This window comes from Telmatherina bonti, assembly GCF_933228915.1.
Source record: "Telmatherina bonti genome assembly, chromosome: 14".
Taxonomy (NCBI): Eukaryota; Metazoa; Chordata; class Actinopteri; order Atheriniformes; family Telmatherinidae; genus Telmatherina; species Telmatherina bonti.
In genome coordinates this window covers 37405577-37422168 of record NC_136612.1, presented here as the reverse complement: position 1 = coordinate 37422168, position 16592 = coordinate 37405577, and the positions used below count along the sequence as shown (strand labels likewise).

The following is a 16592-nucleotide window of genomic DNA, read 5'->3' as shown; positions in this document are numbered from 1 at the left end:
CAGCAGGAGAAACACTTTAATCTGACATCAAATCACAAACATTTCATGTGTCCAACAGAAAACAAACATGACAAACTAAAAGAACAAAGTCTGAACGTAACTGTTGAAGCATTTCTGCGGAACCGAAGAAAACAGTTTTGACCTTGCGTCCCAACACTGAACACATGAAAACAGACTCGCAGGCCGTCTCGTCGCTGCTGCGTTTACTACAAATAAAAAATGTGAAAAAGGAAAATGAAGCTTCGCAGCTCGATGCTGCGTTTCTATATGAAATCCATCGTTAGCGTTGGAGGTCCCTGCCGATGCGACTACAACCATCTGCTTCATCTCTTCCAGCTTCTATTTACACCCAGAGGTTTCTTCGTACAGAGACGCTGAACACGTCGCCCGCTCTACGACCCGTTGCCATGGCAGCAGCATCTCTACGAGGAAAGAGGTTTAATTCATCTGAATCTTGAGGACAATTTTGTACATGTGCAAAAAGATAGCGAACGGGCTGAACCTGTTGGACTGGAGACGTTTGCAACAGCTCAGATTATTCCTCATTTATCCACGTCGGAAACATTTCATTCATTTATTTTTTATTTTTACGACTTAGAAAACAGATGCCGAGAAACGCATGGTTTCCATGGCGATGACTGCAGTCTCACCCATCAGCTTCGTAACGAGACGATGATTTGGTTTGGTATTTTTTCATACGTGAAACGGGAACCGAGTGTCACCATGGCAACAGCAGAAGGCCGGATTTAGCACTGTCGGGATTAAACTGATGAAACTTTCTGTGTGGTTTAGTTTTCACCTTTCAGGACATAAAACATATTTATTAAGTTTTTCCTCTTTTCTTTAATCAAATCATCTTTAGTTCTGATCAAAAACATCAAACGTAACCATTTAAATGACCGATTTGATGATGTCATATCGATTTATTTTCCATAAATCTAATTTAGGCAGTTTGGATTTTTATTTAAAGCCCTAAATTACCACAAACTAGTGATTAAACGGTTTGTTTGGTCTTTTTCTGCAGTGTCAGACTGATAATTTACGACCGCTTCAGGTCTTTAGAGGACAAAAACCAATTCTCAAAAACTATGAAATAAAAAGAAAACTTAAATCACTTAAATCGGAATCAAAAACAAACATGGAATTTAAAATAATTTCAACCAGTTAAAATGTAATGAGAGCTGGAACTTGACTGGAAAATAAAGGGCTAAAACGACACACCTTTATCATTTTAATCAGGACTGAAGTTGATTCAAGGTTTTTCCAACGTTTGGCTTTTTGTGTTCTGACGACCTGAACGGGAGGAATGTCCTTTCAGACAAACTGGCTCCTGTCCGTGGAAACGAATGAGCTGAAGGCGTTACATGAGGCGATGACTGCGGAGTTTTCCGTGGAAATCTGCGTTCGTCAGGACGACTCAGGCTTGATAATGTACTTTCCGTCTGTGGGCTCGAAGGTTCATGCTGAGGTTGGAGGGGCGCTGAAGTCGTAGCAGCTCCCAGACTAAAGCCGTCTCTTCGAGGCGTTCGCGGCGTCTGGACAGACGGACAGTAACAGATGAAGACGCACGAAGCTGCCGTCCTATTGGACTTGTGGCGCCACGGTGGAGGGAGGTAAACCGTTAACATAACGAAACATAGTTCCCAGGATTTAGTCTGAGCCCGAACGGTCACACCTGTGAAGCACCGACCGCTTCCAGTTCCACGCCGGTTACGTCCTCGGGTCCAGACTCCTGTCTGGCATCGGCGCTTACAGGCTGATCGCCAGAGAAAAGTGGTGGTCCACTGGTGATGCTGCGGTCTCCGCCTCCGTCTGGCCCCGCCCCCTCCTCCTTGGGTCACGGCGGTTGCTGTTTGGGACCCTCCCACCCTGCTCCTACAGACAGGAAGAGGAAGGTTTCAGAAACATCTGTACGGAGGTTAATGCTGCTCCCACCTCCACAGCTGAAGGCTCAGCATCATCATCATCACCAGCTGCTGGGTACGTGGCCAGTAACAGATTAAATCACCCTTTCTGGATTCATCAAGATGAATTCAGTGAATTTTAGGACCAAAAAGCAGCTCAACAAGATTCCAGTCGGCCTGAAATCACAACATCACACACCTTTTCTCATTCTACATGTTTATAAATGTCTGTTTAAACCAGTGTGGAAACCAGTCCGGACATGGGACTGGACTGGTGGGGTCCAATGGCGCCCTCTGCAGGCCCAGAGTGGAACTGCAGCTGCTGGAACATCTGCAGCCAGATGTGGAGCAGCAGTTACGCCTCCAGGTGTCCCTCCAGATGCTCCATCGCCGTAGTAACCAGTGGTAAAGATCCCTGATCAATAACGCATCATGTCTGCACCAGATCAGCTGATCTTCCTGTTGTCATGGTAAACAACAGCAGAGGAAGAGTCCTGCCAATCAGACTACATGGTGTCATCTATATATCTGCCTTCATCATCATCATCATGCCGCCATCACATTCCTGATAAATTACCATTAACTCATCAATATCTTTTTTTAGCCAAAAAACGCTCATCTATTTAAAAACAAGATTTCATGACAGCCGTTCTGCGTTGGCGGAACCGGCTCATTGTCTCTTCTCAACCAATCAGAATAAACGATTTTTAATGTATTCATGTTCGTAAAGGACGCGCGGAGGTCAGGGAGCCAGGATGTAAACGCCCACAGAGCGCCGTCTTCAGTGGGAGCTGTGTGCGTGTTCCAGTCGCGAGGTCTGAATGGTTAGCTCGAACAGCTGCTAACCTAACTTGTGCTAGCGTCATGGACTCACCTGTGGTTTTCATGGCAGGGCGGCGCTGAGGTCCAGGGGTGGAGCAGAGAGGGGCGGGGTCACTCTGAGGCGAAGGGCACCTCCGGCGGGGGGGGTTTGACGGTGACGGGCTGGGAAGTGCGGCGCGGTGGCGAGGGTTTGGGCTGGGCCTGCTGCTGCATCGTGTCGTAGTAGGTCACGCCCCCGTAGGTCACCTGGGACTGACCCTGACACACAGTTAACAGCGTTACGAACTGGATCAATCGGGTTGATCGCAGGTAAAGACTGAAGCGTGGAGCCGGACTACCTGAGGGCTCGGGTACATGGTGGCATACGGGAAGGTCATTACTCCAGGTGGAGGGTAGAAAGGTGGCGGCGGCAGCAGCTGCTGCGGTTGCCCTGGCGACAGAGACACAGGCGGGCCTCCGTAGAGGGTGGGGTTAGCGATGGGGCCACCTGATTGGTGGGGATGAAGACCTGCAGAGAAGCAGTGATGAGTGTACACAAGCATTTTTCAGAACCATGAACTAGACCTTAGAGCTCGCTGACTGGGGTGGGGGATGTGCATCTCAGGCTGGACCAGCATGCCCTGGGGCGGGATGGGGGCGGGGCCTTCACCGTGAGCGTAGATTGGTCCCTGGTACGACACTGGAGGAGAAAAAGCAGGATATGGTCAGAAGTTTCTGCCCAACCAGCGGAAAGTTGCATGTTTTGATCCTCAAACCAACTGTGCAGGTCCAGAGTTACCTACTCCGGAAACATGTTGGACACGTGTCCAACATGTTTCTAATACGTTGCCAACACGTTACCAACATGTCCAACACATTGCCAACATGTTACCAACACGTTGCCAACATGTTTCTAATACGTTGCCAACACGTTATCAACTCGTTGCCAACATGTTTCTAATATGCTGCCAATACGTTACCAACACGTTGCCAACATGTTTCTAATACATTGCCAACATGTTACCAACGCGTTGCCACCATGTTTCTAATACGTTACCAACACGTTGCCAACATGTTTCTAATACGTTGCCAACACGTTACCAACGCGTTGCCAACATGTTTCTAATACGTTACCAACACGTTGCCAACATGTTTCTAATACGTTGCCAACACGTTACCAACGCGTTGCCAACATGTTTCTAATACGTTGCCAACACGTTACCAACGCGTTGCCAACATGTTTCTAATACGTTGCCAACACATTACCAACGCGTTGCCAACATGTTTCTAATACATTGCCAACATGTTACCAACACGTTGCCAACATGTTTCTAATACGTTGCCAACACGTTATCAACTCGTTGCCAACATGTTTCTAATATGCTGCCAATACGTTACCAACACGTTGCCAACATGTTTCTAATACATTGCCAACATGTTACCAACGCGTTGCCACCATGTTTCTAATACGTTACCAACACGTTGCCAACATGTTTCTAATACGTTGCCAACACGTTACCAACGCGTTGCCAACATGTTTCTAATACGTTACCAACACGTTGCCAACATGTTTCTAATACGTTGCCAACACGTTACCAACGCGTTGCCAACATGTTTCTAATACGTTGCCAACACATTACCAACGCGTTGCCAACATGTTTCTAATACGTTGCCAACACATTACCAACGCGTTGCCAACATGTTTCTAATACATTGCCAACATGTTACCAACGCGTTGCCACCATGTTTCTAATACATTGCCAACATGTTACCAACGCGTTGCCACCATGTTTCTAATACATTGCCAACATGTTACCAACGCGTTGCCACCATGTTTCTAATACGTTGCCACCATGTTTCTAATATGTTGCCAACACGTTTCTAATACGTTATTAATGCGTTACCAGCATGTAGGGCTGAAGGATTTATCGTGTTCAGATCGAAATTGCGATTTCAGACAACGTGATCACGTGATCGCCAAAGCTGTGGTTTTTCCACTGACCCAGGATCTGTTCTTTTGACTGTCACACACTTATATGCCCCCTCCCTACCGTGCTTCCAATCGCACCAATCAGAAGCAGCATGCTGGTCATGGCTCGGTCATTCCAACCAATCAGCATTAACCTGCTCCTCGTGTTTTGGGAATTTTACTTGTTTTGAGACGGCTTCAGCGGGCCGAGAAGTTGAGCTAACGGAGTTGATTCCCAAGAAAAACAGTACGTCTGTCATTTGGGAATATTTTGGGTTTGAGGCTGCAGACGTGCACCAGAAGCAGGTACTGTGCAAAACCTGTTGCGGTAAAATTGCAACACCTAGCGGAAATACAACCAATTTATTTCGGCACTTAAAAAAACACCACGGACATTTGCATGCGGAGTGCATGACAAGAAAGTTCGGATGCACAAGCCCACTGCAGCAAACAGTCAACAATTACAGCATCTTTTGCCAGCACAACTCCATATGACAAGAGCAGCAAAAGACACCAGAAGATAACAAGTGCCATAACACAATACATTGCCAGGGACATGGCGCCTATAAACACCGTCACCAAATACGGATTTAAAAACCTCGTCTGCACGCTGGACAGAAGATATGCGATTCCCTCACGCACCTACTTCAGCCAAGTTGCTATCCCACAGCTGTACACGGAGTGGAAAGAAAAAGTGGTTTCTGAGTTGGAAAAAGTGGAGTATTGTGCAACAACTACGGATATGTGGTCAAGCAGAACGGCGGAACCGTATCTTAGTTTGACCGTGCATTTTATAAATGACGACTTTGAACTGAAAAGTCGCTTTCTGCAGACAGCGTACTTTCCCACTGACCACACCGGAGAAAATATTGCGATGGGATTGAGAGAGTGCCTATCAGGTTGGAGTCTGAAAGAAGAGGACCAGACGTGGATCACAGCAGACAACGCCGCAAACGTCATCAAATAAGTACTTTCGAACTTTTATTCTTTCTGTTTCAGCTGAACTTGTCAGCTTTTGTTGAAAAAATACTTTTGCAATCATCTCAAATTGGAACTTGTGCATATTTTGCATACTGGAACTTTGTGTTGGGTGCTTGATAATTTTATAGTATTAAGAGTTTCATTTTATTACCATTGCTTTTGAATTTTACTTTAAAGATATTTCAGATTTATCTAGGGTTGTCTTAAGATGTTGGTAAAGATGTTGATAGCTAAATCTCTTGAGCAAATAAAGCTTGACCATGTCATACTTCATTGTAATACTGTTGTCCTTTTTTAAATTTTTTTTAACTTAATTTAAATTACTGAATTTTGTTATTCTAAATATTACTTATTTGACATTTTATTTTTGTATTCATTTTTAACTTAATATAATTTAGGATTTTTACACTACCTTTTTTTTTATGGTAAGATGATCAAAGGTGACTCTTCGGTCTTTAATTGCAGTTATTGATCAAGGAATTTAAATAATGTATATCATGTTTTTTGTTAATAAATATATTCAAAAGCAGTTCTGACCTTTAGTTGCAAGTTTGCATAAGAGCAATGGCTTTAAATGTTTTGATGGTATGATGCCATTTTATGTCAGGTTTGTATATGTTACTGTACATTGTAAATATTACACTAAAGCTGAAATTTGAAGATCGTGAACAGAATCGAAATTGCAATATCTGCTTGAAAAATCCCAATTAGATCATTTTCTAAAATTGTTCAGCCTTACCAGCATGTTACCAACATGTTATCAACACATTGCCAACACGTTACCAACACGTAACCAACAAGTTGCCAACATGTTTCTAATACGTTACCAATACCTTACCAACATGTCCAACATGTTTCTAATACGTTATTAATGCATTACCAACATATTACTAACACGTTACCAACTTTTTGCCAACACGTTACCAACTTTTTGCCAACAAGTTACCAACACGTTTGACAACACGTTACCAACACGTTTGACAACACGTTACCAACACGTTGCCAACACGTCACCAACACGTTGCCAACACGTCACCAACACGTTTGGCAACACGTCACCAACACGTTTGGCAACACGTTGCCAACATGTTGCCAACACGTTGCCAACATGTTTGGCAACACGTTACCAACATGTTTGGCAACACGTTACCAACATGTTTGGCAACACGTTACCAACAAGTTACCAATACATCGCCAACACGTTGCCAACACGTCACCAACACGTTGCCAACACGTCGCCAACACGTCACCAACACGTTGCCAACACGTCGCCAACACGTTACCAACACGTTGCCAACAAGTTACCAACACGTTTGGCAACACGTTACCAACATGTTACCAACACATTACCAACATGTTACCAACACGTCACCAACACGTTGCCAACACGTTGCCAACACGTCACCAACACGTTTGCCAACATGTTGCCAACACGTTGCCAACACGTTGCCAACACGTTACCAACTTTTTGCCAACAAGTTACCAACACGTTTGACAACACGTTACCAACACGTTGCCAACACGTCACCAACACGTTGCCAACACGTCACCAACACGTTTGGCAACACATCACCAACACGTCACCAACACGTTGCCAACACGTCGCCAACACGTTACCAACACGTTGCCAACAAGTTACCAACACGTTTGGCAACACGTTACCAACATGTTACCAACACATTACCAACATGTTACCAACACGTCACCAACACGTTGCCAACACGTCACCAACACGTTACCAACACGTTGCCAACATGTTGCCAACACGTTGCCAACAAGTTACAAACATGTTACCAACACGTTACCAACACGTTACCAACACGTAACCAACATGATTCCAAGATGTTTCAAACACGTGACCAATATGTGTCCATCATGTTTCTAATATGTTGCCAACAGATATCCAACATTTTACCAACAGGTTAGCAACATTTGTCCAACACCTAACCAACGTGTCCAACACCTAACCAACGTGTCCAACACAGAACCAACGTGTCCAACACAGAACCAACGTGTCCAACACAGAACCAACGTATTCAACACCTAACCAACGTATCCAACACAGAACCAACGTATCCAACACCTAACCAACGTGTCCAACACCTAACCAACGTGTCCAACACAGAACCAACGTGTCCAACACAGAACCAACGTGTCCAACACAGAACCAACGTATCCAACACCTAACCAACGTGTCCAACACGTAACCAACGTGTCCAACACGTAACCAACGTGTCCAACACAGAACCAACGTGTCCAACACCTAACCAACGTGTCCAACACCTAACCAACGTGTCCAACACAGAACCAACGTGTCCAACACCTAACCAACATGTCCAACACCTAACCAACGTGTCCAACACAGAACCAACGTGTCCAACACCTAACCAACGTGTCCAACACAGAACCAACGTGTCCAACACAGAACCAACGTGTCCAACACCTAACCAATGTGTCCAACACCTAACCAATGTGTCCAACACAGAACCAACGTGTCCAACACAGAACCAACGTGTCCAACACCTAACCAACATGTCCAACACCTAACCAACGTGTCCAACACAGAACCAACGTGTCCAACACCTAACCAACATGTCCAACACAGAACCAACGTGTCCAACACAGAACCAACGTGTCCAACACCTAACCAATGTGTCCAACACCTAACCAACGTGTCCAACACAGAACCAACGTGTCCAACACAGAACCAACGTGTCCAACACAGAACCAACGTGTCCAACACAGAACCAACGTGTCCAACACCTAACCAACGTGTCCAACACAGAACCAACGTATTCAACACCTAACCAACGTATCCAACACAGAACCAACGTATCCAACACCAAACCAACATGTCCAACACCTAACCGTGTCCAACACAGAACCAACGTGTCCAACACAGAACCAACGTGTCCAACACAGAACCAACGTGTCCAACACCTAACCAACGTGTCCAACACCTAACCAACGTGTCCAACACAGAACCAACGTATTCAACACCTAACCAACGTATCCAACACAGAACCAACGTATCCAACACCAAACCAACATGTCCAACACCTAACCGTGTCCAACACAGAACCAACGTGTCCAACACAGAACCAACGTGTCCAACACAGAACCAACGTATCCAACACCTAACCAACGTATCCAACACCTAACCATCGTGTCCAACACAGAACCAACGTGTCCAACACCTAACCAACGTGTCCAACACAGAACCAACGTGTCCAACACAGAACCAACGTGTCCAACACCTAACCAATGTGTCCAACACCTAACCAATGTGTCCAACACAGAACCAACGTGTCCAACACAGAACCAACGTGTCCAACACCTAACCAACATGTCCAACACCTAACCAACGTGTCCAACACAGAACCAACGTGTCCAACACCTAACCAACATGTCCAACACAGAACCAACGTGTCCAACACAGAACCAACGTGTCCAACACCTAACCAATGTGTCCAACACCTAACCAACGTGTCCAACACAGAACCAACGTGTCCAACACAGAACCAACGTGTCCAACACAGAACCAACGTGTCCAACACAGAACCAACGTATTCAACACCTAACCAACGTATCCAACACAGAACCAACGTATCCAACACCAAACCAACATGTCCAACACCTAACCAACGTGTCCAACACAGAACCAACGTATTCAACACCTAACCAACGTATCCAACACAGAACCAACGTATCCAACACCAAACCAACATGTCCAACACCTAACCGTGTCCAACACAGAACCAACGTGTCCAACACAGAACCAACGTGTCCAACACAGAACCAACGTGTCCAACACCTAACCAACGTGTCCAACACCTAACCAACGTGTCCAACACAGAACCAACGTATTCAACACCTAACCAACGTATCCAACACAGAACCAACGTATCCAACACCAAACCAACATGTCCAACACCTAACCGTGTCCAACACAGAACCAACGTGTCCAACACAGAACCAACGTGTCCAACACAGAACCAACGTATCCAACACCTAACCAACGTATCCAACACCTAACCATCGTGTCCAACATGTAACCAACGTGTCCAACACCTAACCAACGTGTCCAACACAGAACCAACGTGTCCAACACCTAACCAACGTGTCCAACACCTAACTAATGTGTCCAACACGTACTCTCTGTTGTTTACCGTTTGGCACACGGACACTTTAGGGCAGGAGAGTCCTGCTCTGGTCCTCGAGGGCCATGAACCTGCAGGTCTTTCCATGTATTACTGCTTCAACACAGCTTCGCGGACCGTCTTTGGAACGACGGACTTCTAGTCAATCTCACTAAACTAGAGGAGCCCGTGGAGATCCTGCATCCTGCAGCTTTTAGATGCAACCCTAGTCCAAGATGAGGAAATTCCTCAACCTGATTCAGGTGTGTTGGAGAAGGGATGCATTATTCCTGCAGTGAAGAAATGTGTTTTGTCCCTTCAGTCTTTCGGTAGGAAGTTTAGACAGAATATGTAAGTTACAAGGTTTTTCATGTTGAACTGTGCGCAGTATTTTCGTCAACTTGTAAACACAGAATACGGTTCTCGTTGTTTTAACCCCTTTAGTTTGGGTGCTAAACGTTAGCCTACCAATGGGATTTAGCATTGGCGCTAGCCTTAAGCTAACTTGTCGGTTCTTGATGTGCAACATTTCACAAAGCGTCGTCCAACAATCCATGCAAGTAATTTACGGAACACCGCGCGCGACAACGTGAAGCCCAAGACGCTGAAATGTAAGACTGGAGATCAGGATAGAAACGTGCATTTCTGCAGGTTAACTGGTGGGGAAACTGGTCTGGAGCCTGCACCGTGATTGGTCCGCATCAGTCAGCTGATACCTGATGCAGCCTAGAGGCAGAGCAACACCTGGGTTTTACTGATTCAGACTCATGCTGGTCTTACTGGGTTCGTAGTAGTGTCCCTCCATCACTCCCAGGTGCATGGGTGGTGCTGGCTCGGGCACGGCTCTCTGGCGTTGGGAGGAGTAGCGTTTGGCCCGATTGGAGCTGGCGCCCATCTCCTCCATGCTGGAAAACTGCGACGGCCCACCAGGCATGTGAATGGGGTTTGGAAGGCCTGAAGGCAGAGAGAGACTGGTTAAACTGGGAAGGCTTCTGTCGGTAAAAAAGACAGAAGCCTTGACCCCCCCCCCCCCCCCCCCCCCCCCCCCCCCCCCCCCCGGGGGGGGGTTTCTGGCGGGGTTTCTGCAGCAATGACGCGAGGAGTATCTTCAACGTATCAGAAGCTCAGATCAATCAGAGTTAGTCTAAGCTAAACTGATTGATCCGTCTTTCTCCTCAGCTGTTTCCTGGCACGTAAAGCTTCACCGTGTGTTATTATTAAACATGTATTATTTACTGCAGGCCGACTTGCCCACCGCTTTTCTGATGACTTTCAGCAGATAATCAGATCAATTACACATTTTCATTGATAAGGTTCACAAAGAATTTCATTATCTGTTATTTACTTTGTCAATAATGTAAATAAAAACCCACAAATATCTACAGAACCAATGTGCAACAGCAACACAAATGTTTCTTATTGTTGAATAAACAATTATAAAATATCAAATAAAAACAAGAAAATAAAAATGAAAATAAAATACAAAGAACAAATATATTGTAAAAAATAAATGAAAATCTAATAAAAGAAAAGAAAAACTAAACTAAATTAGAATAAAATAAAATGAAAGCTAGAAATATATTAGAAATATAAAGAAAAACCCAATAAAAAAAGATGTAAAATAAAATAATAAAAAAAACAGGGAAAAAAAAAAGCTAAAATAAAAGCAACCAAAGCAAAAAGAAAAGAAACCTCACCTCTCATCTCGGAGCGTATGTACGACGTTGGACTCTGACTCCAGTTCTGTCGGGCCAAACTGAGTCGAGCCACGTCCTGGTCCAGCTCCGCCAACCCTCCTCCTCTTCCCGCCTGGCTCCCGCCTTCGCCTCCTCCCACCCAGCTCTTCCCTGCTCCGCTGCTGGGGGAGGAGGCACTCCCCCCGGCTGCAGACTCCTCCATGGAGGCCTGTTTGCTGCCCAGGTCTGAAGGTCTAGAGCGAGTCCTTCGAGCCAGTGAGTAGGATTTCCTCTCCACCGGCCGCTCGGCGGGAGGCGAAGCTCCCTGACTGGCCGCCGCCGCCTGCAGGGCGGGGTCAGAGGCGGAGGCTGCCAATCCAGATGCAGATCTGTCGGCGCTGCCTCGGTGCTCCTGCTGCCGCCTCGGTGAAGACGACTGGTACCCACCCGGTTGGGGAGATGCGGCGGTCGGTCCGGGACCCAGATCCTGTTCTCCAGAACACCCCCGACTGTCAGAAACATCCTCAATGGCCACAGAGGCGCCTCCTCTTCCTCCTCCAGAACGCCCCCCCCTGCTGCCCACAGCATCCAGAGCTTTAGGACCCGCTCGCTCCCTGGGATGCATCTGGGGTGCATTTGATTCATTATTCCTGTACTGCGACGGAGGCGGGAGGTGCGTTTGACTCTGGTGGGGCGGCCTGCTGCGGGGGTGGGGCAGTCTGGAGGGGTTGCCGCTGCGCTGAGCGGAGGCGAGAGGAGGAAAAGCAGATGATGAAGAGGAGGGAGGGATAGAGGAGAGGGGAGGAAGTCCTCCTCGGTTCAGACCTCGTCCCCCACTCTGCCAAGACCGGACTGGTCTTTCTCCTCCGTCTCGCCACCGCTTGTCTCTGCCTGGAGACACACTCCGCCTGGAGAGACGAGACGGGAGCCATCATCACGCGTTCAGACTGTTCACCATCATCATCATAATCATCATCAGGATCACCATCATCACCACCACCATAAGGATCATCACCATCATCACCACCACCATAAGGATCTTCACCATCATCACCACCACCATAAGGATCATCACCATCATCACCACCACCATAAGGATCATCACCATCATCACCACCACCATAAGGATCATCATCATCATCACCATCACCATAAGGATCATCATCATCATCACCATCACCATAAGGATCATCACCATCATCACCACCACCATAAGGATCATCATCATCATCACCACCATAAGGATCACCACCATCATCACCACCACCATAAGGATCATCACCATCACCACCACCACCATAAGGATCTTCACCATCATCACCACCACCATAAGGATCATCACCATCATCACCACCACCATAAGGATCATCACCATCATCACCACCACCATAAGGATCATCACCATCATCACCACCACCATAAGGATCATCACCATCATCACCACCACCATAAGGATCATCACCATCATCACCACCACCATAAGGATCATCATCATCATCACCACCACCATAAGGATCATCACCATCATCACCACCACCATAAGGATCATCACCATCATCACCACCACCATAAGGATCATCATCATCATCACCATCACCATAAGGATCATCACCATCATCACCACCACCATAAGGATCATCACCATCATCACTACCATAAGGATCATCACCATCATCACCACCACCATAAGGATCATCACCATCATCACCACCACCATAAGGATCATCATCATCATCACCACCACCATAAGGATCACCATCATCACCACCACCATAAGGATCACCATCATCATCACCACCACCATAAGGATCATCATCATCATCACCACCACCATAAGGATCATCACCATCATCACCACCACCATAAGGATCATCATCATCATCACCACCACCATAAGGATCATCACCATCATCACCACCACCATAAGGATCATCATCATCATCACCACCATAAGGATCATCACCATCATCACCACCACCATAAGGATCATCACCATCATCACCACCACCATAAGGATCATCACCATCATCACCACCACCATAAGGATCATCACCATCATCACCACCACCATAAGGATCATCACCATCATCACCACCACCATAAGGATCATCATCATCATCACCACCATAAGGATCACCATCATCATCACCACCACCATAAGGATCATCACCATCATCACCACCACCATAAGGATCATCACCATCATCACCACCACCATAAGGATCATCATCATCATCACCACCATAAGGATCACCATCATCATAACCACCACCATAAGGATCATCATCATCATCACCACCACCATAAGGATCATCATCATCATCATCACCACCACCATAAGGATCATCACCATCATCACCACCACCATAAGGATCATCACCATCATCACCACCACCATAAGGATCATCATCATCATCACCACCACCATAAGGATCATCACCATCATCACCACCACCATAAGGATCATCATCATCATCACCACCATAAGGATCACCATCATCATCACCACCACCATAAGGATCATCACCATCATCACCACCACCATAAGGATCATCACCATCATCACCACCACCATAAGGATCATCACCATCATCACCACCACCATAAGGATCATCACCATCATCACCACCACCATAAGGATCATCACCATCATCACTACCACCATAAGGATCATCATCATCATCACCACCACCATAAGGATCATCATCATCATCACCATCACCATAAGGATCATCACCATCATCACTACCACCATAAGGATCACCATCATCATCACCACCACCATAAGGATCATCATCATCATCACCACCACCATAAGGATCATCACCATCATCACCACCACCATAAGGATCATCACCATCATCACCACCACCATAAGGATCATCACCATCATCACCACCACCATAAGGATCATCACCATCATCACTACCATAAGGATCATCATCACCACCATAAGGATCACCACCATCATCACCATAAGGATCACCACCATCATCATCACCATCATCATAAGGATCATCATCATCACCATAAGTAGTATCATCATCATCATCATCACCACCATAAGGATCATCATCATCACCATCATCACCATCATCATGATCAGAAGGACCACCATCATCATCATAAGGATCACCACCATCATCATCATCATGAGGATCACCATCTTCATCACCATAAGGATCATCATCATCACCATCATCATCATAAGGATCACCACCATCATCATCATCATGAGGATCACCATCTTCATCACCATAAGGATCATCATCATCACCATCATCATCATAAGGATCACCATCATCATCACCATTGCTCTGTTGGTTCCCAGTACCGCTCTACTGGTTCCCAGTACCGCTCTAATGGTTCCCAGTACCGCTCTAATGGTTCCCAGGACCACTATACTGGTTCCCAGGACCACTATACTGGTTCCCAGGACCACTATACTGGTTCCCAGTACCGCTCTACTGGTTCCCAGTACCGCTCTACTGGTTCCCAGGACCACTATACTGGTTCCCAGTACCGCTCTACTGGTTCCCAGTACCACTCTACTGGTTCCCAGGACCACTATACTGGTTCCCAGGACCGTTCTATTGGTTCCCAGGACCGCTCTACTCGTTTGTATTGCTGGTTGTGACAGAGACAGAATGACACCATAAGTCCTGGAGAAAGCGGTATTTGCAGTCTTAGATCGCTGGTTGTGGGGTTTAAACAATGGTGGTCAATAACATCTTAACGGTTCAAGATGGAAGAAGTTTGTTTTTCTGCTGTTTCCCATGGTTACAATTAGAACCTTGGACAAACATGAACAACTCAGTTCCTGAACCGGAACCACTTTGTTTCTGGTTCTACTTGCTGAACCAAAACCACTTTGTTTCTGGTTCTACTTGCTGAACCAAAACCACTTTGTTTCTGGTTCTACTTGCTGAACCAGAAACACTTTGTTTCTGGTTCTACTTGCTGACCCAGAACCAGAACCACTTTGTTTCTCACCTGGGCCTCCGCTGTCTGAATGTTCGGTCTCCTGGGCTGCCGCCGCCGTTGCGGATGTCGTAACCATAGATGGCAATGAGCTCCTCGCGGCTCTTTGGCGCCTGCTCCTCCTCCCTGAACCTGTCGTGCTCCCAGCGACCCTCATCCTTCCAAAGCTTCCTGTTTCGTCCCTTTGGCCTGCGAGGATTCAGACGGAGGAAGCGGTTAAAACTTCCACTGTCCTGCTACGTCGTGGCTTTGAAACCTCCACACAGTTAAACCATATTTCTTTTCCCTCTGAATGAGAAAATGCTGAATTTTCTTTCATAAAGTCACTTAAACAACTTAAGATCTGCTCAAAACTATTAATATAGTTTAAGATTTTTTAATATAAATTCCATCCATCCATCCATCTTCTGCCGCTTATCCGGGGTCGGGTCGCGGGGGCAGCAGCCTAAGCAGGGAAGCCCAGACTTCCCTCTCCTCAGCCACATTTGCCAACTCTGCGGGGGGATCCCGAGGCGTTCCCAGGCCAGCCGAGAGATGTAATCCCTCCAGCGTGTCCTGGGTTTTCCCCGGGGTCTCCTCCCAGAGGGACGTGCCTGGAACACCTCACCAGGGAGGCGTCCAGGAGGCATCCTGACCAGATGCCCGAGCCACCTCAACTGGTTCCTCTCGATCCGAAGGAGCAGCGGCTCTACTCTGATCTCCTCCCGGATGACCGAGCTCCTCACCCTATCTCTAAGGGAGAGCCCGGCCACCCTGCGGAGGAAACTCATTTCAGCCGCCTGTATACGAGATCTCGTTCTTTCGGTCACGACCCACAGCTCATGACCATAGGTAAGGGTAGGAACGTAGATCGACTGGTAAATCGAGAGCTTCACCTTCTGGCTCAGCTCCTTCTTCACCATGACAGACCGGCGCAGAGTCCGCATTACTGCAGACGCCGCACCGATCGGTCTGTCGATCTCACGCTCCATCCTTCCCTCACTCGTGAACAAGACCCCGAGATATTTAAACTCCTCCACTTGAGGCAGGACCTGACCCCCGACCCGGAGAGGGCAATCCACCCTATTCCGGCTGAGGACCATGGTCTCAGATTTGGAGGTGCTGATTCTCACCCCAGCCGCTTCACACTCGGCCGCGAATC

The 16592-nt window shown here is 46.9% G+C and overlaps 1 protein-coding gene across 2 annotated transcripts in view; it reads right to left on the bottom strand.

Annotated features, from left to right (window-relative positions):
- Positions 1–8: 8 nt before the first annotated feature.
- casc3 (casc3 exon junction complex subunit) overlaps positions 9–16592 on the bottom strand; it is a gene marked incomplete at its 5' end in the record, with an annotated part of 41643 nt that continues 25059 nt past the window's right edge. The window contains 8 exons of one of the 2 annotated variants that reach the window (XM_079253235.1): positions 9–422; positions 1222–1875; positions 2779–2984; positions 3065–3234; positions 3307–3405; positions 10575–10748; positions 11492–12378; positions 15464–15640. In XM_079253235.1, the coding sequence (XP_079109361.1) occupies positions 2838–2984; positions 3065–3234; positions 3307–3405; positions 10575–10748; positions 11492–12378; positions 15464–15640 (1654 nt within the window). In that variant the 3' untranslated portion in view covers positions 9–422; positions 1222–1875; positions 2779–2837. Of the gene's footprint in view, positions 1876–2778; positions 2985–3064; positions 3235–3306; positions 3406–10574; positions 10749–11491; positions 12379–15463; positions 15641–16592 lie in introns of both variants that reach the window. The other variant, XM_079253234.1, reaches the window with a different exon arrangement.